General features: G+C 44.7%; 1 protein-coding gene across 1 annotated transcript; it reads left to right on the top strand.

Moving 5' to 3' along the window:
- The first annotated feature begins 885 nt into the window (after positions 1-885).
- Foxm1 (forkhead box M1) lies at positions 886-22,357 on the top strand. The gene is given in 18 exon segments (XM_047549688.1): positions 886-904; positions 3,578-4,094; positions 6,860-6,993; positions 6,996-7,059; positions 7,061-7,290; positions 7,293-7,403; positions 8,126-8,277; positions 9,985-10,018; positions 10,021-10,107; positions 10,110-10,174; positions 14,061-14,189; positions 14,889-14,933; positions 15,555-15,624; positions 15,801-15,976; positions 19,848-20,139; positions 20,142-20,675; positions 20,678-20,710; positions 20,713-22,357. Coding segments are annotated over 18 exon segments (2,976 nt in total). The 3' UTR covers positions 20,997-22,357.
- Positions 22,358-22,451: the final 94 nt, after the last annotated feature.

The following is a 22,451-nucleotide window of genomic DNA, read 5'->3' as shown; positions in this document are numbered from 1 at the left end:
CATTATATCATTCCCATAAATAAATCAAATATACACAAATTCCTTAATATTGTAAAATAACCAGGCAGTGTTCAAATTTTCAAATTGTTCTATAAACATCCCTAATTTTTAAAAATTTACTTGTGTTTTTACACAGATGATCCTAACAACAGTACAAAAGGGGAACAAGTACCCTGGAAGAAGGGAGAACTGTTAGAAGGTTACTGTGTCATCTAAGTGAGAAATGATGGGGGCCTGAACCAGGCTTTGTCAGTGGACCAGGGGAGGCTGACACAAAGGCAGGTCAGCAGATAAAGTCTGCATATGTGTCCAATGGATCTAGTCACCAGATGACTTTACTAAGAGTTTCTCCTGTGGAATGGAGGAGAGACAAGTGTGATACAGTAGGTAGTGAATGGAATGGGAGTTGCAGCTAAGCATGCTGGGAAAGCCATACGATAGGGCAGAATGGTTCTACTATACAGTGTGATTCATTCATTTGATCAACAACAAAAAATAACACACTGTGACTTAAGTGACAAGGCAGTGGGAGATAGATGTGAAGAGAAAAAAAGTATGAGCTGGGATATAGCTCAGTTGGTAGAGTGCTTACCTTGCAAGCACAAGGCCCTGGTTTCAATCCCCAGCCCACCACCACAACAAAAAGGATCTCAAAGCACTTACATTCTAGTTGAGAAGTGATCAAAGGTATGAAGAAAAATCAAACACAAGGGGTTTCAATGACTGCTTTTGTAGACAGGTTTGTCAGGGAAGGCCTGCCTGACCTGAGTGAAGAAAGGAGAATAACAGGCAAAGGAAAGATAGGAGCAAAATTCCAGGTTGAGAGAAGAGTCAGTACAAAGATCCCAAGGTAGGACTCTAACATGTTCAAGAAACTAGGTCAGCATGGCTGAACTACATAATGGTAGGAGATGAGATGGTTAGAAAGGCAGAAAACAGTTCACATGACACAGAGCTTTACACACAAGGTTAAGGACTCTGCACTTAAACTATTCTTGGTGTGATGGGAGGTCACTAAGAGGTTCTGGATCAAGAAGTGACACAATCTGATTTACACTCCCTGCCCCTCTACCTCCCAACCCCAGTACTGGGGATGTTCTACCACTGGGCTAATCCCCAATCCTTTTCATTTTTGTTTTGAGATGGTCTCACCAAGTTGTTGAGGCTGGCCTTGAACATGCAATCCTCCTACTTCAGCCTCTCAACTCACTTGGATTATAAGCATATGTCACCGTACCCAACTCTAATTTGTACTTGAAAAGACAACCCTAGGCAATTTGCAAGGAAAAACTGAGTTAGAAGGAGTCCAATGGAGAGATGACAATGGTAGCAATGGCTTCAATAAGAAATGTTAAAATTCATGACTTGCTGAAAGTCACCACAACATCAAATGGATACTACACTGCTCAGCAATCCTATTATGTTTTTTTGATAAACTCATTTTCCATAGGATTATTTTAAAATGTTTCCCTTTCTTAAAATTTAAGAATACCCTTTTCTCTCAACAAATGACCTTATTTCCTACTGGACAAAAAATACAGAACACCTCAAAAGTACTTTCATTTTCCAGAAATCAAACATACAAACCTACTTAACATCTGTCTGCATCTGTCCTCTTTCCTTGTGGTCTGTGGTCTAATAAGAGGTCATACTGTTATCTAAGGCCTTCCCCTCTAGTTGTGCTTTGGAGCTGTTTTCATTCTATATACTTTGCTGGCAATCTCTTCTGCTTACATTTCAATAACTGCCTAGATGTAGATGACTTCCACATTTTTAAAAAAATTTTTTTTTAGTTGTCAATGGATCTTTATTTGTTTATATGGTGTGCTGAGATTCAAACCCAGTGCCTCATACATGCTAGTCAATCGCTCTACCACTGAGCTACAATTCCAGCCCCTGACTTCCATATTTATATTCAGCTTAGACTTTTCTAAGTTCAGGACCCATATATCCCACTGTCTACCAGAGAGCAACTAAATATTTCTGACACCTTAAACTCAACATGTTTAAAACTGAATGCATGCCTAGCATGCTAAGGCCCTGGGTTTCAACCCCCAGCACTGCAAAAAATGAATGAATGAATGGAAAACAGAAAAAAAGAAAATTGAACTCATATCATTTCCCCAGCACCCGTGGCCAAAGTGATTATTTCCCAGGGTCCTAGGTTGGAAAGAGAATAACATCATCTAGTTATGCCACCAAGAACCTTGACATTTTCCTTCCCCTCCCTCCCACCCAACCCTACATCAAGTCCTGGCAATTTTACATCTTCAACATGTCTTCAATAATACTCCTTTCTCAAGCTGGGGATGTAGCACAGTGGCAGAGAGCTTGCTCAGTCTATGGAAGGAACGGGTTGATCCTCAGCACTGGAGGGTGTGAAGGGCTTCTCTCTATTATCCTTTATGTTCCAACAATTATCACCAGGAGTGCTGCAATAGCCTAAATAGTCTTCCCTAATCCTTTCAGGCTCGCCCTGCAGAGGAACTTTAAAAAAATGCAAATCTGTGAGTCACTTCTGCTTAGATTTTGATTGGCTTCCTTTAATGCTTGAATAAGGACAAAATACCTCAGCATGGCTAAGGCTCTGCCTTCTCTTGACTCACACCACACCCATTCAGGTGTTTTAGCTCAATCCCCTCAGCTTCACTTATCCCTGTACTCACCATACCTCCTACAGACAGGCAGCTAGTGCACACAATTACATAGAGGTTTTTCCTCTCTTCTTTGTAGAAGGCACTCGATTTTACTGGAAGCTTCAGTTCATTAGAAAAGCCTTCCCTGTCCTAAGGCAAGATCTCATCATAAATATTAGGCAGGACAATCACTTGAGGCCAGGAGTTCAAGACCAGCCTGGACAAATAGGAGACCAGGTCTCCCACGTCCTACCCACCCCACCCCCCACCCCCACCCCCCAAAAAAAAGGGGAAAGAAAAGGGAGTGGAGTCAGAGTATGGCCTGTAATCCCAGCCACTCCGGGGGCTGAGGCCAAAGATTCAAGTTCGGGGCCAGCCTCAACAACTTCATGAACCCGTCTCAAAATTTAAAATAAAGTAAAATAATAGGGCTGGGGATGTTGCTCAAGTGGTAAAGGGTCCCGGGTTCAATCCCCAGTACGGAAAAGAGAAATAAAATAACAGAAGTACCACTGACCTCTACTTTGTCACTTACAGCTGTAATTATGTGTTTATTTGGTTCTTGGAAAATGTCTGCCCTATGAGGAAGCTCGGGGGAAGGAAAGAACGTAGTCTGCGGTTGTATTTTCCGGGTCTAGAAGTGCCTAGCGCACAGTAGCCGCTCGACGAAATTTGAATAGGTAAAGCACTAGTCCAACTAAAGGCTCGGCTTCTGGAGAGGGAAAAGAGAGAGAGGCGGAGAAGGCGCGAAGACGCAGAGCTGAGCCAGGCTCCGAGGTGCGCGCGCGTGGGTTTAAGATGGACACCTGAACGAGATCAGGCCGCCCTCGGTCGGCGGAACCTGACCATCTAACTGAGGTAAACTGAGTGAGATCTCCACCGGACGGAAATAGACTAACGCAGACCTTTAAAGACTGTGAGGAAAGCCTGAGGGGAGCCAGGGCAGCGTCGCCTGGCGGGACCAGGCGAACGCGCGTGCGGGGCGCCGAGCAGGCGAAGGGCGCTAAACCCGGGTCCCACCGTGCCCCCGCATACCCACACTGCCCTCGGCTCGCCCTCCCCGGCCGCGGGGACCCCCGGCTGCCAGCCCCGTCAGTCGCCCACCCCCACGAGCCGCCAGCCGCCTTACCCGCCCGGCGGGGCCACGGCCGCCGCTCCTCACAGCGCACAGCGTTCGAGCCGGAACGCGGAGACACGCCGGCGCCGATTGGCGACGCTCCGTCACGTGACCGCAACGCTCCGCCGGCGCCAATTTCAAACAGCGGAACAAACTGAAAGCTCCGGTGCCGGACCCCACCCCCGGCCCCGGCCCGGGACCCCCTCCCCTCCCGGGCTCCCCCGGGGCTCCCACCCCTCCCGCACCGCCGGGGACCCGGCCGGCCTGGCGCGAGTCCGTGTCCGGGCCCTGGCCCGGCCCCAGGTTGGAGAAGCCACAGGCGGCGGCGCTGGGATCTGGAGGTAAGCGGGGCGCAGGCATGGAGTCCGGCCCTGTCCCGGCGGAGCGGGGAGAAGGGCTCGGGAGCCGAGTTCATGGCGTCGGACCCCAGGACGCGGGACGCGAGGGGGGATTGGGGCCACCCAGGAAGGAGGTCTGGGCGAGAGTGCAAATTTTTTTTTTTTCTGCATCCAACTTCCGGCGTTGGCCATCTCTCTTCTTTCTCCAAGCACCCCTTGGGTTTCCCTGAAAGTTTGACTTCTGCACCCAACCCACGGCCCCAGGAGAGCTGGGGTGGTCTACTCTCTAAGTAGGGGATTGGAGCTGGGTTGAACACTGAGCTAGTTATGCATTGAGTCAAAGGCCATCCCGCACACAATCTCCTCTGCTCCCGGGCATTCTCACCATTAGGCAACACTGCCTCCACCTTCTGCTTTTGCAGGACCCTTTTGATTCTTGCGAGTGTAGCAAGGTTTCCTGCTCAGGATGGGGAATGGATCAAAGGAGTCACCCTAGAAAGTGTTGGCATTACTAGGAAGAGGCAAGTTAAAGGAGTTGCAGAGAAAATTAAGACTGTGGAAAAAAGGGAACGGTGTCTACTGTTTGAGGTAGGTGAGCCTGGAGGGATATGAGACAGAATTAAAATTGAGATTTGAAGGTAGAGAAAACTGAAACGTAGAGGGAAGGGAGACGACAGGGTGGGGGGAAGGCCTGAGAACTCGAAACAGATGGTAAATGTCAAAAATAGTGCATTCTTAGGGAGTTAGGTGCCCTAAAAAGAGACAGCCAATTCCTCTGTCTCTCAAAGGGCCTCAAAAATATAATGATAGGATTGTACTTGATGTAGAATATTTCACACATCTATAAAAATCAGAACACCCCCACTTTTTAAGATAAGGTTTTTTTTTTTTTAATTTCAAAACCATATTAGTGATAGCACAATCTGGAAGTCAAGAGATATAGTCTTGCTTCTGGAAGAGAAATTAAGTAGTAAAGTAGCATGCTTATAAAGTTAAATATGCATAAGCACTGGGCATGGTGGCACACACCTGTAATCCCAGCAACTCAGGAGGCTAAGGCAGGAGGATTCCAAGTTCAACTTGGACAATTTAGACCCTGTCTCAAAATAAAAGGTCTGGGGTGTAGTTCAGTGGTAAAGAGCCCCTGGGGTCAATCCCCATTACTGAGGGAGGGAAAAAAAGAATATGCAAGTACTGCAATGTCACTATACAAGTCGTCTGCAAATTGTGAAAAAATACACTTTTTAAAAATTAATGCATAGGCTGGGGTTGTGGCTCAGTGGTTTGAGCACACTCACCTAGCATGTGTGAGGCCCTGGTTCAATCCTCAGCACCACATAAAAATAAAGGTATTGTGTCCACCTACAACAGTATTTATAAAATTAACACAAGTGCTGGGAATAATGGTGCATGCCTGTAATCCCAGGGGCTTGGGAGGCTAAAGCAGGAGCATAGCAAGTTCAAAGCCAGCCTCAGCATGTGGCTCAATGGTTAAGTGCACCTGGTTCAATCGCTCGTACAAAAAAAAAAAAAAATTAATGCAAGAACTGAGCATGGTGGCAAACGCCTGTAATCCCAGCAACACAGGAGACTGAGGCAAGAGGATCACAAGTTGAGGCCAGTCTCAGCAATTTATCAAGGCTGTAAGCAACTTACTGAGACCTTGTCTCAATATAAGAAGGTTCAGTGGTAAGTGCCCAGGATTCAATCCCCAGTACCAATTTTTTTTTTTTTTAATTAATGCAAGAGGGTTGGGGATCAGTGGTAGAGTACTTGCTTAGCATATATGAGACCTTGGGTTTCCATCCCCATCACTACCAAAAAAACAAAAAACAAAATATTAACCTAGGAATCCTGTGAAGTAAATTGTACCCCAAAGAGTTTTGCAGTGCACAATCTATAGTACTTTACCATGGGCCTTGCATAGAGAGTTTCTCTTTTATTTGAGGTTTTGTGTACTGGGTGATGATTTCTCCAGTGGTGTAGCAATAGTGCAATAGTACAATCTGCCATTCTCTCCTGATTCTGTAGGCACTGATTATTATCATTTACAAAGTAAAGTGACATAAATATATAAAGGATTTTCTGGGGGCAGTGTATGCCTATAATTCCAGCTACTCAGGAGTCTGAAGTGGAAGGACCACAAGATTGAAGCCAGCCAAGGCTACTTAGTGAGACTCTGTTGAAAAGAAAAATAAAAAGGGCTGGGGATGTCGCTCAGGATAGAGCTTTCCTGGGTTAAATTTCTAGAACAATAAATAAGTAAATATATATGTGTTCGTGTGTATCTATGCATACAAATACATACATACACACATTTGTACAAAGGCTTTATCTAAGAATGGACTATTAGATCAGAGTTGTGTGAGGGCTACTAATTATCATGTTTTCCTATTTCAGCATTTTCCATTCCCATCCCTACAATCACTTACACATAATCTGTGTGTATTATAGTTGCAATAATAGTTTTATAGCTGTCTCACTCATTCTTGTAGTCATTCTTAAGCTTCCAGAAGGAGCCCTTTGACTATCTCCAGTTCAGTCCCTCTCCCTGGCACCTTGAATTGCTTGCTATAGTTGTAGCTTTCTTTGACCTCTAGGGTTTAACTCCCTTATTGTCTGAGGTTTTTATAATGGCCCAGGAAGTAGTCACCTGGGCCTTTAGGCTTATGTTCTTGGCCAGTATGCACAGAGGAATACCTTTCTGTAAGAGAACCCCTTTTCAGCCTAACAATCTCTGATGTTCTACTGTTCCTTATGCTTTGCAGGGTCCATTCTTGTGATTCTCATGGAGAGGTGAAAGCACAGATTCATAATGAAAACCAGCCCCGGCGGCCACTGATTCTCAAAAGACGAAGGCTGCCCCTTCCTGTTCAAGATGCCCCACGTGAAACACCAGAGGAGCACCTAAGAGACCTCCTGCCCAAGAGAAGCCTAGTCAAGCACAGGCCTCCAAAGAGGTGCAGAGTCCACTCTTGCAAGTTTCCAACTGGGATCAAGATTATTAATCACCCTACCATGCCCAACACACAAGTGGTGGCCATCCCCAACAATGCTGATATCCAAAGCATCATCACAGCGTTGACCGCCAAAGGAAAGGAGAGTGGCAGCAGTGGGCCCAACAAATTCATCCTTATCAGCTGTGGAGGAGCCTCAACTCATCCTTTAGGACCCCAGCTTCAGTCCCAGACCAGCAATGATTCCAGAGGACAGAAGTAATTACAGAGACTTTGGGACCAAAGCCTGCAACTAGGGATGCAAATGTTCTCAGACCACCTGGACCCACTGTGGGGCAGAGACTGGAGAGCTGTGGTATGTGGCCTGCAAGGCAAAGGAATGAGGAGCCTGGCCTATCCTCTCTGGTGGCAAGTTCTGTAGTCAGCCATGTTGATGCCCTCAACAGATAGGCATCTAGGCTGAACCCAGGGAAAGTCTTGTATTTTTTCATCCTGAAACCTTGGTACAGATTCTCTGGGTACTGTCAAGAGAGTTATAATTGTAATTTAGCACTTTTATTGCCTTCTCAATTTTGGAAGAGGATTTGTTTATTATTTTGGTTTATTCTTTCCATTGAGCCTGTAAGGAATTAATCTTTCTTCATTTTAAAGAAGCACACTGGGATTAGGATTGTGGCTTTAGTGGCAGGGTGCTTGCCTAGCACATGTGAGGCACTGGGACCACATTAAAAAAAAAAAAAACTACATAAAACAAAATAAATGTATTAAAAAAAATAAAGGAGCAAACTAATGCCTGAGGAAGAAAAAGTGACTTTTTTGTGTAGATATTAAGTAACTCATTTGTAAGGTTGCCACAGTTGAGGAAGGTTTAGTGTGACTCATATTGAAATGCAATTTGAACTGTGCTCCTGAATTTTGGGGGAGTACAGTAACTTAGAGCTATGGTAGATTGACCATGTGTTCCCTTGTCCTAAGGGTAGAAATCTTAGAGGGGCAATCCCTAACTACCAATATTGATGGGCTTATTGGGTATCTGATTAGGCAGCTAAGTGAGGTCTTGGATTGTTTCCCCTTTAGCTGGTGGTGAGACAGCAGGCTGCACTCTGGACAACAGCTTAACCAACATCCAGTGGCTTGGAAAGATGAGTTCTGATGGACTGGGCTCCTGTAGCATCAAGCAAGAGATGGAGGAAAAAGAGAATTGTCACCTGGAGCAGCGTCAGGTTAAGGTAAAACCTTTCTGTCATTCATTAGGAAAGTCAGAACCAATGCAGGGAATTTCTTATAAGGGAAAAGGATCAAGTGTCTTGCTAGAGCAAAATTTCCAAGTTCTGGTATAACCACTCAGTGCTATTCTGTATAACTTTTGAGCTACTTTTCTTCCTGAGATGATGATCTCCCCCATCTGTGAAATTTCCTTGAGGGCAGGCTCCTTGGCTCACTCTATGTTCCCTCTGAGCACTGAGTTTTAGTATTCTGCCATTAGTAGATGCTTAGTAGGTATGCAGGAAATGATTAATAGGTCTTACCTTGGGAAACTACTTGAACTTTAAGGAGGCATCACAACTATATAATTGAATATGGCATTTTTTGTTTTTTGGTGGTTTTTTGTGTTGTTTTTTGTTTTTTTTGTACTGGAGATTGCACCCAGGGGCAGTTTACCACTGAATTATATCCCTGCTCCCCCCCACACACTCCCCACCCCCGAAAGGGTCCACTAAGTTGCTGAGGTTGGCTTCAAGCTTGCCATTCTCCTGGAGCCTCAGCCTCTTGAGTCACCAAGATTACTATCTGTGCCACCATGCCTGGTTTGAATATGGCATCTTTACCAAGATAGTTTTTATTAGAAGATATTCTGTAATATTAATAGAAAATAAAGTGCTTTAGGTGTGAATTTTAAATACTTTTCCAGCAGTGAAAATTGATTTGGTCAATCGTTGTAGTCTGAGTTGTTTTTATTTGTTCATAGTTGCCAATATCACACATTTAGATTCTGTAGTATATACCCTGTAATCATTCATTCATTCATTAAAAGTAAAAATTTGAGCCGGGCAAGGTAGCGTACACCTGTAGTCCCAGTAGCTCAGGAAGTTGAGACAGGAGGATCACAAATTCAAAGCCAGGCTCAGCAAAAGTGAGGAGCTAAGCAACTCAGTGAGATCCTGTCTCTAAATAAAATACAAAATAGGACTGGGGATGTGGCTCAGTGGTCAAGTGCCCCTGAGTTCAATCCTCAGTAAACTCCTGCCCCCACCCAAAAAAAAAGTGAAAATTTACATGAATAGATACATTAGCAAATATTAATTGAATCATATACTTAAATATTCAGTTGCACTTTATAAAGTTCTATCTTAATATTTTAAATGCAAACGATCAGATCTTTGCCTAAGGTTTAGCCAAATGTATGCTTTAAGACATTTATCTGTCCCATGCTCATGAGAATGTTTTTCACGTACAAACATTGAAACAAGATGGGTTTATTCACAGCACATCAGAACAGTAAGGGGACTAAGCTCTAGGTTTCTTGACCTACAAGTCTGAAAATGGTCATGGATTAGTACAATAAAAATCATTGCTTTGAGAATCATAGTCTATAAACCCAGCTCTAAAAATTTCAACTAGGAGGGAATGGACTTCCTCTTAATATTGAACAATATCTTAACAAAATGAATAATGACAGAGAGTTCTTTCTTATTTTACAATCTAGGCTAGGTCATCTAAGATCCTAACTTAGGATATCCTAAGGTAATCTAAGTTCCTAATCCTAAAATTTTATACCACTATGGAACAGCACTCTCAAATGAGTTTGTTTCTAGGATATTTCTATGGGAAAAAGGTTCCTCTAGAGGATGTTCTCAAGAGACTTGAGTTGGAGTAATCTCATGAACTTCTGTGTCATTCCCTCTTCTCTCTCCTTTTGACTCCTCATATCTCAGATGGAGGAGCCCTCAGGAACATCAACATCCTGGCAGGATCTGTGTCTCAGCGGCCACCGTACTCTTACATGGCCATGATACAATTCGCCATCAACAGCACTGAGAGGAAGCGCATGACCTTGAAAGAATCTATACGTGGATCGAGGACCACTTCCCCTATTTTAAGCACATTGCCAAGCCAGGCTGGAAGGTAACATATCCTATAACCACCAAAGTCAAGGTCACCAGACAGTTTGTTTCTGGTGTTGTGTTGCACTTGTATTTGGCCCTCTGGGTCAGAGGTTAAGTACAAAGGATGCTAGAACTACAAACATATGTGTCTTTTGATTGTAACTGGATCCCACTAAATCTAAGCAAAATCATCAATGCCAGGCACAGACATACATGCCTTTAATCCCAGCAACTCAGGAGGTTGAGGCCAGAGGATTGCAAGTTCAAGACTAGCCTCAACAGCTTAGTGAGACCCTGTCTCAAAATAAAAGCTATCAACAAGAATCCTGTAAACACTTCCTCCGTTTCCACATAAGGTTTTTTTTTTTTTTTTTTTTTTAGTTGTTTACAGACTTTTATTTTATTTATTTTTATGTGATGCTGAGGATCAAACCCAGTGCCTCACACATGCTAGGCAAGTGTTCTACCACTGAGCCACAACCCCAGCCCTACCACATAAGGTTTATAGAGAGACTTCAGTGTAGTACCCAAGCCTATCTTTGTGCCACACTGAACAGTACTACTAGGTACCTACTGCTGGAGTGGCTAAGTCATTTTATGAAAAGATCTTAATGAAAAAGAAAATCACAAAACTGAGACTCATGACCCCAAGATTCACATCCTGTAATATCACATCTTTTTTTTTTTTTTTTATAAACTGGTGTTTATTTTCCGTAACTTATTTCCATTTTGCTTAATAAGTGTCTGCAGAACAGCTCAAGACCACTCAGTGGTTGTTCCTACCCACTCAGTAGGGTGAGCAGTGGGAGCTGCAGACCAGTCTTCAGTGGCCGGCTGGGCACTGCAGTCTTCAGCAGGGAACTGCTGGATAGGCACAGAGGCACCTGCACACCTTCAGACCAGTCTGCAACCTCAGGTTAAGTAGCAGTGAACTCAGGAGCTGGAGCAGTCCATTCACCCTGAAATTCCTCCTTGGTCACAGCTTTTTCAGCAGCAGCCTGCTCTTCCTTTTCAATCTCTTCAGGATCTCTGTAGAAGTAGAGATCAGGCATGACCTTCCACGGGTGTTCACGGGAAATTGTGCCACGCGTGCGCAGATCTTCTCGGGCCAGCATCCATCACATCAGACCCACAGAATGAACTGCCTTATTGTTGCATGAAATGGCATGGCAATGTCCACATAGTATAGAAGAGAGTGTGTGTTACACAGAGCAATGGTGGGCAGATTGACATAAGATGCTTCTGTAAGAGGCTGGTGGTCAGCCCGGGGATCAGTAACCACCAGAAGACACGGCTCCTGGAAGGCTGCCTGGATCTGGTTAGTGAAGGTTCCAGGAGCGAAGCGACCAGCAATAGGAGTGACTCCGGTGACAGCAGCAAGCTTCAGCACAGCCCGCTGGCCAGTATTCCTAGAGGATATGACACTGGCATCAGCAGGGTTTTCGATGGCAACAATGGCATGAGCTGTCAGCAGAAGCTTCTCCTAGGTTCTCCAGATTTATGATGTATATGCCATCACTTTTCCTTTTGTAGATATATTGTTCCATCTGGAAATCAAGGTGGTGCCATCTATGTGGGTTCCTGCTGCAAGGAATTTGAGGACATCCTCTTCCTTCATTTGCAGGACATCAAGGGCTTTGGACATTGTGACAGTTTCCCTTTAAGTTAACAACAGGAATCAAGAACAACGCCATATGGACCCCTCCCTGGGTAGCATGGAAAGGCTCACATTTCTAGTTCGAGGGTTCAGAGTTACAAATTGAATTTTTAGAGAGGTACTCAATTCTAAGACAAGGATGGTCTGTGCCTGTTTTGTTTCATTTTCCCTCACAGAACTCTTACACTCTCACATCAACTTAAATTCCTATTTTCTTCCTTTCTCCTTCTTACCTGTCCTTGCTATTAATTGCGACCTCACAGTGTCACTTTTTTTCTTTTCTTTTTGTTTTTTGAGGTAGGGGTGGTACTGGGGATTGAACTCAGGGGCACTCGACCCCTGAGCCACATCCCCAGCCCTATTTTGTATTTTATTTAGAGACAGGGTCTTACTGAGTTGCTTAGCACCTCGCTTTTGCCAAGGCCTTCTTTGAATTCATAATCTCCTGCCTCAGCCTCTCAAGGCCCTGGGATTACAGGCTTGCACCACGCCCAGCAATTTTTTTTTTTTTTTTTTTTTCAGTGCTCAGGATTGAATCTAGGGCCTCACACATGCTAGGCAAGTGCTCTTCCTCAGAACTATACCCTAGCTCCTCTAGGTCTTTCTTTGTATACACATACAAACACACATACATGTGCGTGTGTGTATAGTGTATATATATATATATATATATATATATATATATATAAAATGTGCTTTATTTAGTAGTACGCATTGAACCCAAGGGTACTTTACCACTAAGCTATACCCCCAGCCCTTTTTTTTTTTTTTTAATATTTTCTAGATGTTGATAGACCTTTATTTATTCATTTATTCATATGCGGTGCTGAACCCAGTACCTCACATATGGTAGGCAAGTGCTCCACCACTGAGCCACAACCTCGGTCCCACTCCTAGACCTTTTTATTTTTTATTTTGAGACAGGATCTTACTAAGTTTCTGAGGCTGGCCTCAAACTTGGCGGTCCTCCTGCCTCAGCCTCCCAAGTTAGTGAGATTACAGGAGTGTGCCACTGTGCCCAGCTCCTTTTTTATATTTCACTGAAAACTTTTCTGTCTTTTGGGTTGAAATATGGTTTGTTGGGCTGGGGAGATAGCTCAGTTGGTAAAGTGCTTGCCTTACAGCACAGGGCCCTGGGTTCGATCCCCAGCACAAAAAAAAAAAAAAAAAAAAAAAAAATAGGACTTGTTGGGTTGGGGATATACTCAGAAGTAGAGAACTTACCTAGCATGCACCAGGCCCTGGGTTCAATCCCCAGTACCACAATTAAAAAAAAATGGTGGGGGGAGGATTTGCCATAAAGGATTATGGTACTTCTACTAGAACCAGTAGATGGCTGCCTGTTTGCTGATTCTGCATTTGGCCCCAGTGTAGCCTGTCCTAATTGTGAAACCTTGCCTACACAGCATCACATAAGAAGCCCTGGCCATAGACAACAAAGGTTAGATCATATTTGATCCCCATATTGATGTGTCCCTGAGTCCCAAAACCAGTTTCCCAGTATCTGAAAAGTTTTTTCTTGGTTTTGGTACTAGGGATTGAACTAAGGGGTGCTTAACCACTGAGCCACATCCCCAGTCCTTTTTATTTTTTATGTTGAGACAGGGTCTCACTAAGTTAATGAGACTGGCCTCGAACTTGCAATTCTCCTGCCTAAGACTTCCAAGTCATTGGGATTACAGGCATGTACCACCATGACCAGCTTGAAAAGTTATTTTTTCTTTCATACTCTAATATCTTTGAATCTTTTTCCATGGACTGTGTGAAAGGCAGTCTGCTCACTTTTCCTAGTACCAAAGGATCTGACTTTGTATTTAGCTCTGAAAAACAAACTTTTGCTGCCTGGCTCAGTCTGTCTCCCTCTCCCCACACAGATATAGTGGCAGAATTTGTAGATGTGAAGTTCCTGCAAAGGGTTCTCCTTTTCACCCTGATTCTGTGCCATGATAGAGAACAGGAAGAGATGGGGAAGCTTCTGGCCCAAGGCTATGGGCCAGGAGGCAAGCCAGGTCTTTTCTTTATCACTATCCTAATGAGTGGCACCAGTCTTTATCCCCATGGAACAAAAGGACATATGACTGAGATCATTAAGTGTGCAGTGTCAGGAAGAGAGTTGTTAACGGGCAAGGTTACAAGGAGCCTGGACAAAACCTTTGCTGAGCATACTGGGAAAGACTCCCATTGACTTCAAAGGTGATGTTTTTGAAGATAAATTAGCTGATAACTGGCTGCCTTCCTCTCATTTCAGAATTCTATTCGCCACAATCTTTCCCTCCATGACATGTTTGTTCGGGAGACATCTGCCAATGGCAAGGTCTCCTTTTGGACCATTCACCCCAGTGCCAATCGCTACTTGACATTGGACCAGGTGTTTAAGGTGAGTATCCTGGTTTCTTCTAAATAGGGCCAGCATTGGAGATCATAGTAGACATCCCAATAGGGACAAACTCTCCTTCTGATGCTCTTATTTGGTCAGGGGAGAGTCAGGAACCAACTAGCCAATTAGCAACTTCCATAAAACTTGCTGAAATAAGTAGAGTTGACAAATTCCAAATGATGTACTTTAGTGCCAGACTGGGACATAGAGAAGCTGTTCTGATCCAAAATAGAGGACTTCCCAGAGCAATGCTTCCCTAATTCCCCTGTGAATAAGATTTGCCTGGGACACTTGTTATAGTACAGCTCTCTGGGCCGCATTGTTGAAAAATTCAGAGCCTTTCTTGGAGCTCCTAGTTCAATGGATCTGGAATGTACCCAGAAACTTGTATATTTCACAGGCATCTCAGGCAGTTCTTACAGAGAAATTCTGGGAAGCCTTGCTCTAAAAACATCCTTCTTTAGATTAGAGACTGGAAGCTGAGCCATCAGAACATCTTTTCAGAAAAATACTAATGTTTGGGGACCTGATTGCCCATAAGACTTGGGTAGCTATAACCATTCTGGGAGGGACAGTTGTTTAGGGTGTCCCTCGGCATCCATCAAGAATAGGGTTTTTTTTTTCCCCAGTCTGGTCAGATTGACCACATTGGTGGTAACTTCATCTCATTTCTCTCCCACAATGCTTGGCCGCCACCAGCCACTGGACCCAGGGTCTCCACAATCGCCCGAGCACTTGGAATCAGTAAGATTCTTTTCCTCTGGCTCGGGGCTTGGCCTTGTTTTCCTTTCACTGCTCAGCATGGCTTTAGTGGGCAAAGAACAAGCTGTGACATTGGGATGGGATTCTATGGCTGTGTGACTGCCAGCCCTGAACACCTAGCACCCAAAGGATTCTGGGAGTGAGGAACATGAAGCTGCTGTGGCCATTCCTCCTTCCCCTCCCATGGGCTTCAAAAAGGTGCACTGAGCAGAGCAGAGCAGGACACAGCAGGAGAACATGCCACTGCAAAGACAAGTGCCTGGTATAGGCCTTGCAAGTGACAGTTCTCTCTGCCTGACTTCTTTGCCACTAAGATAGCTACATTCTCTAGTATCCTCTGGGGGTGGTGAGGACCCATGGGTGACGTGGTAGGACTGTCCATTCTGCCGTCGTATGTCCATATGCCATCCACCTGTGCCCTAAACAAAGCTTCAGAGATTATGCTCACCTGCATCCCTCCCTCAGATTGGCTTTTACTTTCTGGGCTGTCGGTTAGCTCAAGTGTTGGTCAGGTCAAGTGCACCAGCACAGCTGGTGGGGTTCTGCTGTCCCCCTTTACCTTATTAACCCAGGTTTCTTTCTTTCCCCATCTGCCACAAGCAGCAGCAGAAGCGACCCAATCCTGAGCTCCGCCGGAATGTAACCATCAAAACTGAACTCCCACTGGGTGCACGTGAGTATGGGAGAGCGGGCCTGAAGCCTTGTTCTAGGGGCATATCTTTAGGGAATCAGACTCCAGGATTCTGTTTCCATCTCACAGGAACCCAGAGAAGGAGAGCAAAACTCCTGGTACTGAGAAGGGGTGAACCCCTTGCCCTCCTCTTCCTGAATACTCCTGTTTCCTCCTAGGGCGGAAGATGAAGCCTCTACTACCACGGGTCAGCTCATATCTGGTGCCCATCCAGTTCCCAGTGAACCAGTCACTGGTGCTGCAGCCCTCAGTGAAGGTGCCATTGCCCCTGGCAGCTTCACTCATGAGCTCAGAACTTGCCCGTCATAGCAAACGAGTCCGCATTGCCCCCAAGGTGAGTGCCCTCTGCTTTTCTGTAAAGAGAGACTCGTCACTCATAGACATGAGTAGCTTTTTGAAGCACTTTGATCTAAGTGTTCCTTAAGATTCTAAATCTAGGGCTGGGGAGATAGCTCAGTTGGTAGAGTGCTTGCCTTGCAAGCACAAGGACCTGAGTTCGATCCCCAGCACCGCAAAAAAAAAAAAAATAAAAAATAAAAAAAAAACAAGATTCTAAATCTAGTTGAGTAGTCAAGGCATATAAAAACACAGAAAAACTGAATAACATTATAAGAGCTAACAAGGAATTTGGATTGTGAGGTGAGTGATATCAAAAGACCTTTGCTGCCTGATGAGTTTAAAAGAAGACAAAGGTGATTATGACAGATGGACTGAGGCAGTTAAGGAAAAATACAGAAGGGAGGCAAATCTTAGAAAGAAGTGGATCTGGGTAAGCCAACAGTGTGAAGAAACTATGCTACTTGGGAGGCAGGAAATGCCAGTTTGTACATGGTAGTAGTAGCGTGAATGGGTTACCCTCACCAAGGGTTTCTCAACCTGTTTGTTGAGGTATGGAAAATTAGGGCTACATAATTCCTTGAGGGGGTAAAGGGTACCACTACATGCATCCTTTGTTTTCCTCATTAGATGTCAATAGCAACCCCAGGCATGAAAATTAAAAAGGGACATGGTCCAGTGTCCCTTGGGTGGGTGTAGGGGATCACACCTGATCCAGCTTCTCTGTTCTAGCTTTGGGGGAAGGTGAGAAGGGTAAGGTAAGACCATCAAGTCTGGACCATCAAGTCTGGATTTAACTCCATGGAGAGAGTTGTGTAAGTGGCGACTGATGTAACCAGAGTAAGGGACTTTCCTCAACCCTCTTGAATGAGATGGAAATGGCATAGACTCTGGAGTTTAGAGAGACTTGGGTTTACTCTCATTTTTTAATTTAAATATATTTTTAGCTAGGCATGGTGGCACAATCCTTTAATCTCAGCAGCTCAGGAGGCTGAGGCAGGAGGATTGTGAGTTCAAAGCCAATCTCAACAACTTAGCAAGACCCTGTCTCTAAATAGAATGTAAAAAGGACTGGGATATGTCTCTAAATAGAATGTAAAAAGGACTCAGTGATTGAATGCCCTTGGGTTCTATCTACAGTATGAAAATATATATACAGGTGGTGCACACCTCTTATCCCAATGAGACCAAGGCAGCAGGATTACAAGTTTGTGGCCAGCCTTGGCAACTTATTGAGACCCTGTCTCAAAAAATAAAAAGGGCTGCCAGACATGGTGGCACATGCCTATAATCAGCAACTTGGGAGGGTGAAGTAGAACAATCACAACTTAGTGAGGCCCTAACCAACTTAGTGAGACCCCTAACCCAAAATAAAAGAGAGCTAGAGATGTAGCTCAGCAGCAAAGCATCCCTGGGGCACAGGTTCAATCCCCAGTATCAAAAAACAATAACCAAATTAAAAAAGACCCACAGTTTAGTACATGGTCTTCCATATTTTACCCATGCTCTTAGTATGGCATAGTATGTCATTGCAGTACTGGGGTTAGTACCCAGGGCCTCACAAATGCCAGACAAGCACTCAACCACTAAGCTACATTCCCAGCCCTACACACATATGTTTGCACTGCTATCCATTTTATATATATACTAACAACTTGCAGAACATTGAAAATGTGATCATGTTACACACATTTTTCTACATCTGTCTTTTCCCCCATCTTGGGGACTGAATATAAGTCCAGGGGCCCTCTATCACTGAACTACATCCCCAACCCTTTCTGTTTCTTATTTTGAGATAAGGTCCTGCTGAGTTGACAAGGTTAGACTTGAACTTGTAATCCTCCTGCCTCAGCCTCCCAAGTAATTGGGATTACAGGTGCCACTGTGCCTGGCTTCCATGAGGTCTTATTGGGTTAGAAAAAGACAGATGTAAGGGGCTGGGGAGGTAGCTCAGTTGGTAGAGTGCTTGCCTTGCAAGCACAAGGCCCTGGGTTCGATCCCCAGCACCAAAAAAAAAAAAAAAAAAAAAAAAAAAAGACAGATATAGGGCCAGGGTTGTAGCTCAGTAGTAGAGTGTTTGCCTAGCATATGTGAGGCACTGCGTTCAATCCTCAGCATATAAATAAATTAAATAAAGGTCTATCAACAACTAAAAAAAAACAAAAAAAAAAAAAAAAAGAAGAAAGAAATTTGAAAAGACAGATGTAGCAGACATGGTGGTACATGCTTATAATCCCAGGTACTCAGAGGAGGCTGAGGCAGGAGGATTGCAAGGTCAAGGCTATTGTGGGCAATTTAGCAAGACTGTCTCAAAATACAAGAGGATAAAAGGAAATGGGGATCTGAGGATGTGGCTCAGTGATAAAGCACTTGCCTACTGTGCACAAGGGTGTGGGTTCAATCCCACACAAAAAAAAAGACTGGAAGCTCTGTTACCTGGTATAGTTCTAATTCATTGCTTTTTAATGTCCACATAATATTCACAAATATTTGAATTGTTCCATTTTTACAGAAACATTTCGTTTCTGAGTTTTTGCCCTATTAATAATAATGTGATAAATATCTTTGCAGCAATCCTTCTTACTAGTGCTTTTATGTCTATGGGATAAAGTCCCAGATGTGAAATTTCTGAGTGAGAAGGTATTTTAAATTTTTACTAAATATTGCTTGACTGCATTCCAAAAAACTGTGATAATTCATATTTCAACCCTCAATATATGATAAGAGCTATATCGTTGCCAGCCACTGGTTTATTAGTTTTTTTAGTATTTGCCAATCTAGGGGCTGGGCATAGAGCTCAGTGGTAGAGTGCTTACCTAGCATGAGCAAGGCCCTGGGTTTGATCCACCACCACCACCACCAAAAAAAAAAAATACAAAAGTTATCAAGATTGGCCAGTGTAATGTTGTATTTTCTTGTTGATTCATAAGATTGAGCACCTTCTCATTATGTTTGGTCACTTGGAATTGTCTTCAGTGAATTGTTTATTTTTGGACATTGCCCATTTTTGGGGGGGTCTTATTTGTGAGAGCTCTGTTACTAAAATATTAACATCTGCCTATGGTACTAAAGATATTTATCTGCTTCTCTTGCTTGGTTCCTAGTTTTGTGTATGGTATCTCTGGCCACAGTTAAATTGTAAGCTTGTACATAATCAAATATGTTTCTCTTCTCTTTTACAGCTTCTGGGCTTCCAGTCTGGTTAAGCAGGTCACCCCACCCTCAGATTGTGCATGTAGTCTCCTAGATTCTCTTTCAGGATTTGTATGGTTTTCAGATTTTAATTTTTATGTTTAAATCTTTGTATAAATGGGTTTGATCCCCAACACCACAAAAAAGTCTTTGTACACAGTATAAGATAGGTATTCAATTTATTTTCTCTGCAATGGATACTAATTATTGCCAGTACCACCTTAGTTAGTCTTACCTTTATTTATTTATTTCTTTTTCTTTTTTCCCTGTTTGGTGTTAGGAATTGAATTCAGGGCCTCTATTACTGAGCATGTGCTCTATCACTAAGCTATACCCCTAATCCCAATATATGCATATTTTTTCCCCAGAATTGAACTACTACCTTCATCATATATTATAGTCTCATACTTAAAAGATTTTAAGATTTTAAAAAGACAAGAGAGCTGATGGCATACTTGAATGGTAGAGCATTTTCCTAGCATGCATGAGGCCCTGGGTTGTATCCCCAGCACCAGAAAGAAAAAGAAAAAAAAAAAAAAAAAGAAAAGAAAATTTAAAATAATAATAAGACAAGGTAATCGGCACTAGTATGTTACTTTGGTTATGGTTCTGTATCCCAGCCTGGTAGCAGTGGGTTGAATGTGACCCCTTTTACCTTGCCTCTGCTTCCCTTTCAGCTGCTACTAGCTGATGAGGGCATAGCCCCTCTTCCCACTGCGGGACCAGTGAAGGAGGAGAAACCCCTGCTTGCAGAAGGGCTGTTGCCTTTGCTTCCAGTTCAGTCCATCAAGGAGGAGGAAATCCAACCTACAGAGGACATGCCACATTTAGCAAGACCCATTAAAGTGGAGAGCCCTCCCTTGGAAGAGTGGCCCTCCCCATGCCCATCATTCAAAGAGGAACTGTCTCACTCCTGGGAGGATTCTTCCTGCTCTCCCACCCCAAGGCCCAAGAAGTCCTACAGTGGGCTTAGTCCCCAGCCCGATGTGTCTCAGAAATGCTCGTGATTAAACGAAGGGAGAAAAGAGAGATGAGCCGGTCTCGAAGGAAACAGCACCTGCAGCCTCCCTGTCTGGATGAGCCCGAGCTGGTCTTCTCAGAGGGCCCCAGCACATCCCAACGAGCTACTGAGGCCCCTCTCCTGACAGACCCTGTCTCCCACCTTGGTTGTCTCCAGCAGGAAGGAGGACCTTTCAAGACCCCCATTAAGGAGACTCTGCCCATCTCCTCTACCCCAAGCAAATCTATCCTCCCCAGAACCCCTGAATCCTGGAGGCTCACACCCCCAGCCAAAGCAGAAGGTCTTGATTTCAGCCCAGTACGAACCCCCCAGGGCGCCTTCGGCTCCCTGCCTGACTCCCTGGGGCTGATGGATCTGAGCACCACACCACTGAAAAGCATTCCCCTCTTTGACTCACCCCCGAGAGCTCCTCATTCAGAACCCTTTGACCTTGCCTCTGACCCCTTTAACAGCTCTTCCCCCTCTGATCCAGAAATTCCCAAGCCAGTTCCCCAGAGCTACAGGTTCCCAGCCTTTCAGCCACCGTTCTCTGACTGAAGGTCTGGTTCTGGATACAATGAATGACAGCCTAAGCAAGATCCTGCTGGATATCAGCTTTCCTGGCCTGGAGGAGGACCCACTGGGCCCTGACAACATCAACTGGTCTCAGTTCATTCCTGAACTAACGGTAGAGACTGGACTTGACCTTGCCTTACTGTTCAAGCTGTTCACTATTCCAGGCATTCATGTGGCTGGGCAGTCCCAAGGCTCAGTGTACCCCAAGCCCTCTGAGGACAGCAGGCAGGGACCATGCTGCTCCTCATAGCTCCCCCAGCCTGATTATGCAAGGCAGTAGTCACACCTTAACTGCTGCTGGGTCCTTTGCAAGCAGTAGGGTAACTGGTCTTTGTGCCACCTTATGCTCCTTGAGAGAATCTGATTCCTCTACTCTCCCTACAAGGACCTGAAGGGTGGGAATGACAAAAGCAATGGTGATAAGGAGTTAGGACTTCCCCAAACTGTTTCTATTCTGTGCCCAGGAGTCTCTCACCTTCCCTGCTCCTTGTAGGGTGGCCCTTGTAAATAGTGTAAATTCTCCAAATTATCCTCTAATTATAAATGTAAGCTTATTACCTTAGATCATTATCTAGAGACTGCCAGAAGGTGGGCACGGTGACAAGGGGTTGCTGTTGCCTCTGTTCCTTGCTTTTGGTTCCTGGAGAAGGGCAGGACTGCAGTGCGGGTTTCTTCCTGACCCAAGGTACCTAGCTCTGGGGTTCTTCACTGTAGGCACCCAGTCTGCTTGCCAGGGTCCCTCTTATTGCTCCTTTCCACCTCCCCACTTTTCCAGGTCAGCTTTCTTGCAAGAAATCCCAGTTACAAAGGTCTCATATCTGGTCAAGAGTTGAATTTTGGGGTGGGTGGATAGATGTGTCTAAAGCAAAGAGAATGTGCCAGATGTGCCCCATTAGATATTTCTCTGATAATGTCCCTAATCATGCCAGGGAGACTAGCATTGATGAGAACTCAGGCGGAGGCTTAAGAAGGTAGAAAGGACCCCTGACCTGCCTGGCTTCCTTAGCTTGCACCTCAGCTTTGCAGAGAGCCACCCTGGGCCCCAGCTGACTGCATGTACATGAGCCAGCTCAATAACACTACTGTAACTACCTACCAAATAAAATCCAGGGTGGAGCTGCTGGTCTCTGTGGTCTCAGTATCTGGAAGGGTTGGAAAAGAAAGGGGGTGATGATGGATGCAGTGGTAATGGGGAGAAGCAAGGCCTGCAGTTCTCTGGGAGTGCTGGGAGAATGCATGGGGCTTTTGCAGAATCCCCTCCCTGCCACACTCTGCTGGAGCATATATCCTTTCTGACACAGAGATTGCCAATTTTCCTTCTTCCCTGTCATCTTAGACCTTGTTCTTTGGGCCTCTGTGCCTACTGGCTAACTTAGGGTTTTGTCAGCTCTCAGTAAGAATGGCAGGCACCCCTCCCCAGAGCATTAGGTTAAAATGGACCCTACTGCTAGTGCCTTCTTAACACCTTATCCTGACCTGAGACCTGAAACTTCCTAGCAAGTCCCTTCCAGAAACCGTTCCTGTCACCGTTTTTTGCAGCCAGAACTGTCAAGAGAGTCCTTCCCGCTCACTGCCTATCTCACCTGAAAGGGAGGCAGGGGCCCCAGGGACTGAAGAGCCTCCAGTGACAGGTAAAAGCCTCCTCTCTGTCACCAGCTAGGAAACATCACCATAGCAACCCCAGCAACAAACAATGGTGCCAGAA

Source organism: Sciurus carolinensis, chromosome 4 (assembly GCF_902686445.1).
Source record: "Sciurus carolinensis chromosome 4, mSciCar1.2, whole genome shotgun sequence".
Taxonomy (NCBI): domain Eukaryota; kingdom Metazoa; phylum Chordata; class Mammalia; order Rodentia; family Sciuridae; genus Sciurus; species Sciurus carolinensis.
Note: the sequence above shows the minus strand (reverse complement) of the source record. Positions and strands in the feature narration are given on the sequence as shown.